Source organism: Pungitius pungitius, chromosome 16 (assembly GCF_949316345.1).
Source record: "Pungitius pungitius chromosome 16, fPunPun2.1, whole genome shotgun sequence".
Classification (NCBI taxonomy): domain Eukaryota; kingdom Metazoa; phylum Chordata; class Actinopteri; order Perciformes; family Gasterosteidae; genus Pungitius; species Pungitius pungitius.
Window position 1 is genome coordinate 6,658,321 of NC_084915.1, and position 14,450 is coordinate 6,672,770.

Below are 14,450 nucleotides of genomic sequence, written 5' to 3' on the forward strand. Positions count from 1 at the left end.
GCTGCCTTATACCCACTGCCAGGCTCCAGCTAATGGACATCAGCTGGGGATCGTTTGAGGGCTGCATGGCAGAGAGAGAGAGAGAGAGAGACAGGAGGAGGAGGGGAGAAAACATCACCAGCAAATGCACAATCACTATTACGTCAGGGGACGTAACACCGTCATTCAGTCAGGTCTATTCTAGGGACCACATTATCTCAGGAACAATTTGGGGAAATTTATTCAAATTTGAAACAAAGGTCAACTTGGACTTACGGTTGAAATGTGGTGATCTAAAGTCACTGTGACCTCACAAAAGAAATCATATGCTAATTATGTCAATTTCACACAAATGTCTAGGATGGGATGCAACTATAAGAACTTACCAAGCAGGTGTGGTAGAAGTTAATGTGGTCATCACCAAGTAGAACAGAGAGGCCTCGGCGCACGATGGTGCGCATTGCTGCAGTGGATAATTGACAAAAAAAATTCATCGTTATGCAACATTGAAATCTGCCAATACAAATATGTTCGTCAATGTGACAATGAAACAAGTGTCACCAGACTGTTTTGACAGTACAGACTTACCCATAAATCAATTTGCTGCACAAGATCAGACAATGTCTCTCCAACACCAAGGGAGGTTCGGCCTCCACAATTTCCCGTCTCTGCAGTGCGAAGGTCTGCGACTAATGATGGAGATTTTAAGCGAAATTGGTTCTAGCGCTGATAATGACTCTTGAAATATCATCCAAATTCTAGGCTACTGGCATCTTACCTTTAGTGAACTGGCATCCTGTGTTAATGAAGCAGCTGTTCAAGAGTTGCCATGAGCACTTTTTCTGAAAGGGAAAAATTGGGAAGTTGTACTTATAGTGTATAAATACACACTATTGATATGAATACATTTATTATAAAATACTTAGTTTTGTCATGCTTCCTGCTGACTGTTTACAAGTCAGCTAAGATCACCAATATCCCTTGTCTAACGTCACCTTGATGCACATAGAGATGATTTCTCCTTCCTTATCTTTTACAGGCAGCTTAATGTAGCTAACAGCTCCAGGCATATAAAAAGGTCAAATTAATTTGGGCATTATGAGGCTAAAGAACGGTGTGCAAGCACAACTGCAGCTTTAATGGGGGACTTTCCCCACTACCATAGGGGCCTTGCTTCAAAATAGTATGCACGTGTTTTTAAAATGATTATTACTTTTTAGAACACCCGTGTATTAATACATCACGTGATCGGTCGAGGCTACTTTCCCGTTGAGGATTGGTAAAATTAGCACCCAGACACACGTGCCCACTCTTTGTTTGGTAACGAACATGTCTCCCAGTCAGCTGCTGGGAGGGGATGACGGTCGGGGGCACTTCGCTATTTCGATCCCTTGTCGCTTGATGCGCAGCTCGGAGGAGAACGCTGCGGTAATGTTGCGTTTGCGTACTGTCGGGAATTTGAGTTTACTTTGGATGTCGACAAACTGCTTAGAGTGAAGTATATGAAGGTCTCTCACACTTTTATGAAATTTGGTATCTTCAAAATAAACGAATTTGCAGCCGATAGTGGAATCCACATTTTTAAAACATGAAATAAAAGACAAAAAAGAGCAGGGTAAACAAACAGTAGGCTGTAATACATCTGCCTCCAATATGTAGAATAGGGGTTAACTTTGTCTTATTTAATGTGCGCGTGTTTATGAAGTGTTAAACATGCACGTATATGCTCCTAAAGAATAATCTAAACACAGTAGCAAAGTAGCCCTTAATGGTGGCCTTTCAAAAAGAAAGGAACCACGTTAAACGGACTGTTGCACTGTAATTTCGCCGTTGAAACACTTCAATTATATAGGCTACGACCACAGCTGCATCTTGAAAGCTATAATTTGGTAGTTTCTAGGGTGAACGTGAAGGCAGCATAAGCCCGCCCCTCCGAGCAGCAGTCATTCGTATGTTTACTTGCTTTGTCAGCAGTGTCCCCGCAGCAGATCTCTCGCGCACCTCACCTGCTGCTGACTACAACCCTGGACCTTCATCTCACCGAGTGACTTTATCGCATCTTCAGGCCTCCTTATCGACTGTCTCGCAACGTCTCGTGGCAAGGCCCGCCTCTTGCAGACTTTGAGCGGGGGGGGCACATCGAGTTCCGTCCTTTCTCCCTTTTAGCCAACGGAAAGATGACGTTAAAATCCAATAAAAACGAAGCCGCTGTCGTGCTGGAGCCGGTCAGCAGCGTGCGGACAGCTCTCTCCGACCTGTACCTGGAGCATCTCCTTCAAAGCAAGCCCAAGACGGACAAGGTATACTGTCATTTCTTATGTCTTTAATCTACATCTTCATGTTTTTTCAGCCCAAGATCTCGGTGTTACTTCTGTGTTTGTTTCCGGGGAAGCAGAGCCGTGACACATGACCGTTGTTTTTTCTCGACAACGTCTCTAAAAATAGACCCCCGTCGTGTTTTCGTAATAGCTGTAGAAAAAAACACGCGCAATTTATGCCCTTCAAAAAAAATCTGCAGGTCTGTGTGTCTACAGGAAGTACACCATTGCTCAGTCAGCTGTAGTTGGTTCCTACTAGACATTGAAGTGGCATTTTCACTTCTGTCTCTACCACCAAAACTACATATGGAAGTCATCTGACGATTTGGGAAAAATCACATGTCACTCGTCCAGCTGTGATCAAATCACAACGAGCCTAAACTCCGGCTGCAAGTGCTACAAGTGATCCGTGTGAGGTTGTTTACTACATCACACTCCAACCCATGTTGTTCTTTCCTACAATAACTTCAAGTTAAAGACAGATTATGTTGCAAAATCCCCGTGTCTTAAAGCTGAGCAACATGTGTGGACACAAAGTAGCAACTTTCTTTCTTTTTTTTTGACTGATGACATGACGTTGGCAGCTTGAGACCCAGAGGAAACTCTTTGTCCTAAAGCTTTTCTTTGAATTTGTCCTAAAGCTTTTCTTCGAAATTGGAAAGTCAGCAGGGAGCTTCTAAAGGGGAAATGGAGAAGGGAGGAAGAAGTCCTTTCCTAGCGTCAGCAGTTTTGCACTTTAATAGCCTTGAGTTTGCAATCTTGACGTGTTCTTCTGCTCAATGCCAATATGACAAATCAGTCTTTTAGGCAAGGTCACGTAGTCCATTTAACTCAAGTGCACTCCCTCCTGTGTGCAATGCTGCTCCTATCGTGGGATTGAACGTCTGACTGATTCACTGAACCGCATGCATTCTGTACATTGAGTTTGGTAATAAAAATGAATAAAGTGAGGCGGCTTGTTCTGTTCTGCACGTGTTTCCAGCTACCGTATATGGAGCTGTTGTCATCTGGAGACCACTGGGGATACTTAAAGACTTACTGCACATGGGAGCTTTGGTAGACAAGCCATGCGTTTCAACTCCAGGACAATTACACAACTTGTTATTTCAGCCACACTTATCATTGACATGTTAAAAACCAAAACAAATTTACGCAAGTCAGGCTTCAGGGCAGAGGACAAAATGTCTTTGCTTCCCCCCCCCCCCCCCCCCCCACCTTTTTTGTACAATCCTTACAAACTATTCCGGCCCCATCTTGGACATATGTTGATCTACTGGGTTCCTTCAAGAGATCAATACTTATTTTTCTCTTGGCCACTAATACCACAGGGGACATAGTTGGTAAATACTATTATTGGGCTTGAAAAGATACGTCATTTCACAAAAAGATGAGACAAAAAAAGAGTGATATTTTTATAAGTCAGTCATATTGGATCGTGGTTCTGTGTGGGGGGAAAAAACCCAAAGAACACTAAGGTTTAGATCTTCAGTGTTATCTCTGATCTACTTTGTAGAAAGATAAATTGACCTTTCAGGTGAGGTGAGCGGGGGCCCTGTGCTCTTTCCTCAATGCATTTTTTTGTCTTTCACTCAGCTTTTTGTTCATGCTGTTGCTTCCCCACACACAACACTGGCATTTCAGTTTAGCTTTGAGTAAGGGCCTCCTGACCCTGGCTAGAGTAACGTGTTGACTGTGATTGCATCACACCGTGACAGAGCAGATGAATACCTTTTGAATCATTTAATCTCTTTACACTGTGATAGGGCCAGTGATCGAGCTGAGTGTGCTGAGTCACATTTAATTAAAAAAGCCTTTCAGTGCCAATCCCAAATCCAATAAAATCCCAAACTTATCACGTGGCTAAATTAGCATTCAGTGGTAAGGCCTGTATATATTGTCCTATGTGATTAATCTGTTTGTGTTCTTTTCAGCTGGTTTCAGTTTCTTTGTGTGAAAGCCTTTAGATTTAACCTGTCGGGGCCCTTCCAGCTCAGTGCTGAGGGTCAGCACTTTGTTCGGAGGGAATTAAGTCTCCTGTTTTGCGTGCGTTGTGGAAAATCACCTAATAATTAAGATCAGAGGTTAAACAGTTATCCCCGCAGTAGATGTTAGGTACCCTTCATGCACCTTGCTCAAATGAAAGTATGCAAGTTGACAGATCACGAGTATGTGGTTGAACAAAATGATTATCCTGTAAACTTTGAAGCACTTTTCATTTTTGAACCGAGAAGTACGTTTTCAGTGTGTGTTTTCAGAGTAGATTTGTTTGTGTGTGTGTGTGTAGTGTGTAGCTGCAGCGAGATTCCTTTCCTCAGAGGATGTAATTTCATCGTTTCACCATTGGATGACATCCAAATACTCCCTTGGTACGGAACCGACCTGACACATAACTGTACGGGGCTGGTAAATAAGTATCATGTTGCACAAGAAAAAAAACAACACGTGGCTTTCATGACTACTGCATACCAATTTCTATTAAGATGAAGGGAACTGAGAAGAAAAATAAACATTGAGAAAAAATCCGTGCCTGTGTAAAAGATTAAACTGCTGTCACAGTTTGCAGTACATTTAGGGCTCGGGTTACAGGCCAGGGGGAGTAATAGGATAAGGATTTTTATTGTTTTATTATTGTGCTGATGCTGCAAGATAGATAAAATAGTTTTGTTCTGAAGCAGTGCTGATGTGTCATTTCCATGGAAAAAAAAGTCTCTTCAATGACGGTGATGTGGACTAGAGACCACCTTTGTTCCCCCTCTCAAAGTAGGATTGAGATTACCTGCTTTTGAACGATTAAAGTCAAGGACAACTCTGCAAAATCAGATTTCTGAACCCAACATTAAAAGTTCATTCCAAGGCTATAAGTATTTGCTTCCCCATATTAATGCTTCTCTTTTGAGGCGATTATCTGATGATTCCGGTGGTCTCCATGACCACATGAACCAGGTGGACCAGATCACTGGACGTGGCTAATGAGGGGTGATTACACCGGGTTAATTTTCAACCTCGAACATATGTTGAAACTGCAAATGTAACACGGCTGTTGGCACACGTTAGCAAAAAAAAGAAAAAAAAGAAGCTGCCACTACAGCTATTGGAAATAGCAGTGTTTGTTATCTGATCTGTCCACCTGAACTGGCTCTAAATCCTAAATTATTAAATTATTATGCAAAGTACATTTAAATTTGTGTGACACCAAACAATTCATGTCATATCTTCTTGCATCGCATTTTCCAACAGGCTGCAATGCAAACCTATGAGAGTAAGGGGGCTGAGGTTTACACCAACGGGAGTGCTGGACACATGAATGGCACAGATCTGACCAGGATGAAGGAAGTCGAATTTGACAAGAATCCTTCAGAGCCAATGGTATACTATCTGCCTCTACACACCCGTTTTTATAGTTTTATTTTTATGTTGCTGATTCCTCCTCATTGGTCTTTGCCCGCAGGGAGTCACTCTGAAGCTCAATGCCAATCAAAGATGCACTGTGGCCAGAATATTGCATGGGGGTATGATCCACAGACAAGGTAATTAATCACACATTTATATGAGGGTCAGTTGGTGAGTGTGCTGCCCGGGTGTTTTTATGTTAGAAATGTACTTATGCAGCAGCTGCAAAGTAATACTTCAACTATTCAGGTTCAACATATTATATTTTTCAAAATGTTATTATGCTGGTGGGATATATTAGTATTTGGATTTACACTTTTTAATTGCCCGTAATAAACGTTATATGTCTACTGTAATCACGGCCATTTTGATGGCAGGCTTTTTGTTGTCTTCAGTTTATGTCTCAGAAGAACATCATTTCTGGATCTGCAAACACCTTAATCTGTCCACAATAATGCAGAAAACAGAAAACTGAGCTGAAAACAGTAGATCCTTTTTAATATTACTGAACTTCTGGTTTCTGCCTATTTCCAGGGTCCTTAAATGAAGGAGACGAAATAGCAGAAATCAATGGGAAAAGTGTGACAAACCAAACTGTAGATCAGCTACAAAAGATTCTGGTAAGGTCATCTTATCATTTTTGTGATAAATCAAAATCTTTATGTATTTATTGCACTTAAACAACTAGATATGAGCTAACCCGTATGAGTTCACACGCAGAAAGAAACCAGTGGAGTGGTCACAATGAAGATCGTTCCCAACCTGCCAAATCGATCCCGAGCCTGTGAGGTAATAACGTGACCTATAGAGTATGCATTTACCTTTGGTCATGTGTTTTCTTTTGTGGTTTGCATTTGTTGTCCTCAGTTGTTCCAACTGTAATTTTGCATGATTTAACCCAGAAAATTAGCTTGAGACTCAAATCCAGTGGTAAATTCCAGCGGCGTAATCCACCAAGATGGGTTTGATTGCATTTCTTTCATTTTTTCCCCTCTATAAACTTTGTCAGGTGAATCTAAGGTCAGGTGAATCTCCCGTTAGTCAATGAGCAGCTCAGGTGACTATACAATAAGTTTAAGCTTAAAGAACATCACTCACATTAGTTTTTCTAGTTTGGCTTGAACCACTTCAGTGTTTCATTCTTCTCTCTACTGGCCACATAACATTTGCCCCCGCAGCTATTTATGTGCTTCCCGTGCACAACAAACTAATAACAATGCTGTGTTGCGTAATCAACTGTGTTGTGGTCAGTGATTGTAGTCTACTTACAACTTCATAGTCCTTTTAATATGTAGACATAGCTAATTCACTTTTACAATTGTATTGTTCAAAGAGCATCGTTTTTGGTGTCCCAAACAACTCCGGTATACCCACACTTAATGTGTACATCATGGATGTATTCACTTCTGGGTACAACTATCACTGGAGTGAATCTGGGAGACCACAAATGTTCATGTATCATACTAACTATATTCACATTTTACCCTGAGGAGAATTTACATGTGCTTCGGTTGTGATCTTTTAACAGTTTAACAGTTTGTACAGAAATGTATCACTGTCAAAAATAAGTTTACTGACCTCAGCAGGAATGAATACTTTTTGTCTAGAGTCTGAACACATCAAATGCAACTACTAATTTGGGAGCAGCTTCACAATTAAATCTTGAATAGACACCAAATCTGGACTTTAACAGACAGAGTTCAGAAGGAAATATAGAACCGGAATGAATTTGAAATGAATCTGTCCAAGATCATATCCTGAACATGTAAATTCTGTGTAAAGGTAAATTTCCCAGTTACCCTTTGCAGAACCTGAATGTATGTGTTAGAGTCCCAATAGGAATGTTCATTTGAACCTGCGTATAGGCTTTTGAAGTTCAACATTTGCTCATTTTTAAACACGCTCATAATGTTTGGCCCTCACTACAACAGTATAGGTGTGTTATGTACACTGTTTTGAGGCTTTTAAAGGCTACTGTTGCGTAGAGAATGTTTTGATAAAGACCAGTCCCTCTACTGAATTGTTTAAACAATGATGGAAATTTAACATGTTGAATATTACATTCGGAGCTTCGCTTGTGTTCACTTAGAACCCACAAATGGTTAATGTCTGACATATCACTGCCTAAAACATGTTGTTATTTTATAACTGAAATGCAAAAGTTACAGAATACCTTGTTTTTGTAAAGCAAAATAAATAGCAAGCTCAGTAAGCGTCTAGTTCAGCAGTATATGATCTGTAACAAATATCTCAGAACAGATTACTTAATATCTGGAGAAAGTGTCTTCATTGAGATCAGAGAAACTGCTTTTTTTTCATGTTTTCAAGTTAAAAGGTCAGCTGAAAGACAGTCAAAAGACAAAGTGGAGTAGCAATAAATACTCGGATGCCGAGGACTATTTGCGTAACTGACCTAAATGATGGAAGATTTAACACATTACTATGGTCTGCAGATCTAACAATATTATCCACTAACAAAGTAAAGTTGCTTCTTAATCCCCCTAAAAGGGAATAAACCATATTTACCTTTTATCCATAGATGTACATGAGGGCCCAGTTTGACTATGACCCCTCCAAGGACGACCTCATCCCGTGCAAAGAGGCGGGTCTTAAGTTCCAAACTGGGGACATCATTCAGATTATCAACAAGCAGGATCCAAACTGGTGGCAGGGCAGAGTGGAAAGCGGCGTCACTGAGTTCGCTGGACTGATTCCCTCCCCGGAGCTGCAGGAATGGTAAAGACCTCTGCGATACAATCTGAGGAGAAGGACGTCCCACTTGCCATGAGAATGCTAAAGATTGACATGACATTATGAATCCCATCAGTATACAACTGAGCAAAAATGTTCCAATCCAAACCGACATGTCTCTTTTTTTTTTTCACACTGTAGGAGGGTGGCGAGTAAAAGCAAGGCCAAAGAGGGCAGTCAGTCCTGCAGCCCATTTGGAAAGAAAAAGAAGTGTAAAGACAAGTACCTGGCTAAACACAGCTCGAGTGAGTTTATCACTGGCACCAGGCCTCTTGGACTTCGTCTTTACCCTCAGTTTTGCTGTGGCGTTTATTTGTCTTAAACTAAATCCCTTCTGTTGCAGTTTTCGACCAGCTGGACGTGATTTCTTATGAGGAGGTTGTTCGGCTCCCTGCTTTTAAAAGGAAAACATTGGTGCTTATTGGTAAGCTTGGTTCCTTTACTCAATGGGGGTTTCAAATTTATTTAGTCAATCTGTTCTGATAGAAATGTTTTCAACAACATGTTTAATGTCTTTCAAACGTACACAACGAATAAGACCTATAAAAATAAGAAGATTGTTTCTCTGCAACCAAATCTTATCGTTATCATAATGGAAGGTTAATGTTCAGTGGAAATGTCCTTGAAAATAATAAATTCTGTTTTTTTTTTTTTTTTTTTTTAGGTGCACCCGGAGTAGGAAGAAGCCATATCAAAAGTGCACTATTGACCAAATACCCTGAGAAGTTTTCCTACCCTGCACCTCGTGAGTAGACACCCGGAATTGTTTTCCTTTCTTTTACTACAATAAGCACGTTTGCTAACTTGTCCTCTGTCCTCCTACACAGACACCAGCAGACCCCAACGGAAGGAGGAGGAGAATGGACAGGAATATTACTTCATCTCCAACGAAGCCATGACCAAGTGCATCTCTGGAAATGAGCTGCTGGAGTATGGCAGCTTCCAGGGATATATGTTCGGCACCAAAACGGAGACCATTCACAAGATCCACGAGCAGGACAAAATTGCTTTGCTGGATATAGAACCGCAGGTGTGCATTGACAGGATGGAGACATGACGTGAAAGGGATGGTGCAGGGAAATTGTAGAATTAATTAATAAAGTCAAAGGATAGATTAACCTGCATGAAGCAAGTATGCCCTGCTATGCTGCCACTTTTAGGTTACTGGGGAGTGGAACAATTTAAGTATACTAAACCTATTCTTTTCATTAAAAACCTATGTGGGTAAAGTAAAAAGTCTCCTACATTGAGCTGCAAACGCTAAAATTCCCTGGGAATGTGTTGAATATAAACTCATTCCAACAGAAAATGTTGGTGAAGGTGGCCTTTTTAAATATGTTTCAATGCAGTTTACCCATTTAACCAAGTTCTTCCTTTCTTTGCTACAACATTTCGCAGACCTTGAAAGTCTTGCGGACTGCTGAGTTTGCACCTCTCGTGGTGTTCATCGCTCCAACCAACACAGCTGCCCAGGTGATAAATCTTTATCTGAACACGCTTCCAGAGCTTTGTAACACCAAAGTCGATCATCCAATCACGGCTTAACCCTCTGCATCTTGTCTCCTAGACGGAAAACCTGCAAATGATCCAGAAAGAGTCGGACGCCATTTTGACCACGTACAGACATGTTTTCGATGTGGTTCTTGTCAACAACGACGTGAATGAGAGCGTGCGAGGTGTGGAGGAGGCCATTGAGCGAGCCACTTCAACCCCACAGTGGGTGCCCGTGTCATGGGTGTACTGACAGATGTCTGGCACCAGTATAATACCTTTCTGTTTGTTAAAAAGGCAGTGCAATATCACTCCTTACACAAGAACCACTTTGTGATGTCCCCCCGTGTGTATGGGCCTACTTCTGGTTCATGTTAATTGTCACTGAGATTTTTTGCACAAATGCATCCAAAAAACAAAAAAGCAATATGTTTATTTTAGAAAGTTGAGAACTGTTTGGTTGGTTGTTGTGACATTTTTACTTCAGGATTTTGAGTGGCTTATGGATAGTTTTTAACGCCTTTTGCGATTGATGGAAAGTGAGCAAATACAAAATAGGACCACAACTGTGAATGGAATCCTCCCTTTTTAAATGACAGGATTTATCATGTAAATCAGTATTTCTGAATGTTTTTTTCCCCCTTTGTTCTCATCAGATTGTGCCGTGAAATAGATATTATGAAACTGTTTGTTCATACAGTGAGTGTAACTCTACACAACAATAATGTCTTCTAATCCAAACCTTTCAGTCAGTCATCGACAACAACACTTTTATCTCGTCCAAATTGTATATCTCATGGAGTACTGTAAAGGCACTTTTAAGCAAAAAATAAAATACCCAGGTCTATTGCAATTTGTTCTTTGACTGTTTTGTGCGGAAACCTGTTCTCCAGAGCCCCTTAGGCAAATCAATGGCAGTTTTATGTCCGTGGGAAATCACCAAAGGGCAGAAAAATTCTTGCAATGAAATCCACGAATCAAAGCCACGTGTTGAAAGGGAAACACGTGGCAGTGTCGAGCAAAACCACTGCAATATAGAGGTTTCTATCAATCCCATTTCATCATTTGGGGCTTCGAGACTTCACGGTTCAACGCTTTGATCAATTATAGATCTAGCCTGGCGTATCAGAGCTGTACAATATGTCTCCCACGAATCACAATTCTTGTCTCATCCACAGTGTGGGAGGAATAGTTCCAGGTTACACGTGACAATGCGTTTGTTCACGGCTCCTTTCCAGAGCACCTTTTTCACAGTTTCCTTGTTGCATTGTTTAGAATTGTCTACCCTTAATGAAATCAAAATATATCATGTAAAAAAAAAAGTATGATTCCAAGTACATATGTATGGATTTTAAAACTGTAGCCTGGTTGCTGCAGATGAGCATGTGGGAAATTGTTCTCAAATACTCGATCATATTTTTTTTCTCTATAGATTCCCCCTCAAGGACAGGGTAAAAAGTCACGAGGAATCTGCTTGTGAAGAAATATCAATATGCCCTCCCTAATGTAAAGTGGCTACTCCTACATCTAATAACTCGTCATTAGCATTAACACAGGCTGGCCTGTAGCGCCACCGTGTGGCCTCCACCCATTTACCATCACGCTGTGAAATATGGAACCTACTTCCGTTTTTGGAACCATTGCCATACAAATGTATGTGCGTGTGTTTGTGTAGATTGAAGATGTAGGTTCAATAAAGATGCAACGTTACTGCCACCGCAGAAAAGGTCTCGTTACCTTAAATTTAGCCACGCTAAATGCATCTGTTGCAAGGACAGATGAAGATGCTATCATATTCCTCAATTCAGTGCTGCTTCTTCATAAAAGCCTGATCTGTGACTCTGTGTCTTCATGTAATATAACTTACTTTGTCATATGAATAATAAACCAAGACTTTACAGGAATATCCACAAGAGGAGAGTTTAATAATGTGAAGAATTAAATAAAAAAAGAGACTACACAAAACTAAAGAAGAAACTATTCCACCAGACTAAATCTAAATCCAGACAAAGTGTATTTGGTTGAGCAAAAGAGTATAAATTAAAATGAGTGATCTCATAATTAAAAACGGGACCAGTGGGGAAATTGATGAGCCAACAGATTTCAAGCAGGTTTTGGAAAGATAAAAATGTAAATGGATGTTTAATCGATTTAGTTTAATTACTTGCCACCACAGGAGTAAACCTGTGGAGGCACAAAAAAAATAAATACAATATTTTTTTTGATTATTACTGGATATGGTTTAGTCCAAATCAGTTGGTCTTTGGTCATTTAGTTCGTGGGCCGCTTGCACTGCTTCATGACAATTTTAAGGCGCCCGACCCTCCCAAAAATCTGATTGACTTTGTCAATGGGTTCAGGCAGAAGTTGTATGTGGCGGGTTCAATGGCTAAAGAGAACCTGGCAAGGGCTCAAGTGAAAATGAAGCGCTCTTATGATCAGCGGGCTGAACGAAGGGACTTCAGTCCGGGTGATCAGGTTCTGGCTCTTTTGCCAATTATCAACTCACCATTTCAAGCAAAGTTTACAGGTCCACATACTGTGGTTGAGAAACTTTCAGATGAAAATTATCTCATTGCAACTCCTAACCGTCGTAAACCTTCTCAGTTATTTCATGTGAACCTGTTAAAGCCATACTATGGTCGTGAGTCTGAGGAAATTCTGCCTGTGTGTTTGGCAGCCAGCATGGGTCCTGTCTCTAAAGTGGTTGGTGAGGGCAAGGACACCACCACATTTGATGACACATTGGTGTATGGGCGGTTGAAAAACACTGAGACCCTGGGCAGGTTAGATAACCTGTTGTGTCATCTCTCCATGTCGCAACGCGTAGAGTTGGTTGATTTGATTGCGGAATTCCCAACCTTATTTAGTGATGCACCTTCGCAAACTCATCTCATAGAGCATGATATTGCATTGACTGATTCAAAACCCATTCGACAGCGTTTTTATCGGGTCTCTGTAGACAAACAGCGGGTTTTGGATGCCGAGTGCCGATATATGTTGGAGAATGGTATTGCGGAGCCGACAATATCTAGCTGGGCTTCGCCATGCATTTTGGTTCCTAAGCCTGATGGGTCATTTCGTTTCTGTACAGATTTTCGGAAAGTTAACAACGTGACACGACCAGATGCCTTTCCGTTGCCTAGAATGGATGATTGTATTGATCAGGTTGGGTCCGCCAGATTTGTCAGCAAGTTTGATTTGTTGAAAGGATATTGGCAAGTCCCGCTTTCAAAGAGAGCTCGTGAGATTGCATCATTTATTATTCCATCTGGTCTTTATTCGTATAAAGTTATGCCATTTGGGTTGAGAAATGCACCGGCAACATTTCAACGCCTCATGAATAGGGTCGTGGGTGACCTGGAGGGTGTGGCCGTTTATTTGGATGATTGTGTAGTTTTCAGTGACACCTGGGAGTGTCACATTGCTCGTGTGCGCGCTCTCTTTCAGCGGTTGGCTGAAGCGCGGTTGACAGTGAATCTGGCAAAATGTGAATTTGCTCGTGCAACAGTCACATACCTTGGCCATGTGGTCGGTCAGGGTGAGGTCCGGCCGGTACAGGCAAAGGTCGCTGCTGTGGAGTCTTACCCTCCTCCTACTACTAAGAGGGAACTTATGCGCTTCTTGGGGTTAATTGGATACTATAGAAGTTTCTGCAAAAACTTTTCGTCTGTTGTCTGTCCTCTTACTGATCTTCTAAAGGACAAGGTCAAGTTTGTCTGGTCCTCCCGCTGTCAGCAAGCGTTCCAAAATGCTAAGATCTTGTTGTGTTCTGCTCCAGTGTTGGCAGCTCCTCGCATGGATCGACAGTTCAAGCTGCAGGTTGATGCGAGTCACTTTGGAGCAGGGGCAGTACTGTTGCAGGCTGACGGTGGAGGGGTGGACAGGCCAGTCTGTTTTTTTTCCAAAAAGTTTAATAAGCATCAGCTTAATTATTCTGTGATTGAGAAGGAAGCATTGGCACTGGTGTGGGCTTTGGGGCATTTTAGTGTGTATGTTGGGTCTGGGGTACCAGTTATAGTTTATACAGATCACAACCCACTTACATTTCTCAATTCACTTAAGTGTCCGAACCAAAGGCTTATTAGGTGGTCTTTGCTTCTGCAGTCCTTTGCTCTGGATATCAGGCACATTAAAGGGAGGGATAATGTGGTGGCAGATGCATTGTCTCGTGCTCCTGTTTAGAGCTCTATCTAATCTCTGATGTTCTTTTGTTTGTTTGTTTGTTTTTTGTAGAGACTGGCGGTGTGGCCCCTGGCCTGTTCTTCTCCTGACAGCCTTGTTGCTAGCTGAAACATCAGGATCCAGCTGTCAAGGGGGGAGGAGAGTCCAGGTGGTGCAGGGCTAAGAGTGGTTACACTCTGAGGGTTAAACTTCTAGGAACGTCTAAAAGTATTTTAAGATTTAGTTAAAACTTAGTATGAGGTAATGTTAACATGGTAAATTTGATAGATGTGCACTTAATTGGTTATTTTTTAATTTTATGTTAATAGAAGTGATCACTCCGGTATTTTTTGTTAG

At 41.4% G+C, this 14,450-nt stretch overlaps 1 protein-coding gene across 2 annotated transcripts; it reads left to right on the top strand.

The window, feature by feature from the left end:
• The first annotated feature begins 1,931 nt into the window (after positions 1 to 1,931).
• Positions 1,932 to 10,782, top strand: mpp1 (MAGUK p55 scaffold protein 1). Of its 2 annotated transcripts, XM_037468305.2 has the most exons (13): positions 2,146 to 2,279; positions 4,582 to 4,663; positions 5,535 to 5,663; positions 5,746 to 5,824; positions 6,222 to 6,307; positions 6,408 to 6,476; positions 8,227 to 8,423; positions 8,580 to 8,683; positions 8,782 to 8,862; positions 9,103 to 9,183; positions 9,266 to 9,468; positions 9,837 to 9,911; positions 10,006 to 10,782. In XM_037468305.2, exons 3-13 carry the CDS (start codon positions 5,541 to 5,543, stop codon positions 10,180 to 10,182), a joined length of 1,275 nt encoding a protein of 424 aa, XP_037324202.1. In that variant the 5' UTR covers positions 2,146 to 2,279; positions 4,582 to 4,663; positions 5,535 to 5,540; the 3' UTR covers positions 10,183 to 10,782. The 2 variants fall into 2 exon arrangements, with proteins under 2 accessions (XP_037324201.1, XP_037324202.1); XM_037468304.2 differs by lacking the exon at positions 4,582 to 4,663 and having other exon boundaries at positions 1,932 to 2,279.
• Positions 10,783 to 14,450: the final 3,668 nt, after the last annotated feature.

Coding starts and splice junctions, on each gene's coding strand:
- mpp1 (XM_037468304.2), top strand. CDS start 2,157: ATGACGTTAAAATCCAATAAAAACGAAGCCGCTGTCGTGCTGGAGCCG. Junction 2,280..5,534: donor GCAAGCCCAAGACGGACAAG/GTATACTGTCAT, acceptor ATTTTCCAACAG/GCTGCAATGCAAACCTATGA. Junction 8,424..8,579: donor TCCCCGGAGCTGCAGGAATG/GTAAAGACCTCT, acceptor TTCACACTGTAG/GAGGGTGGCGAGTAAAAGCA.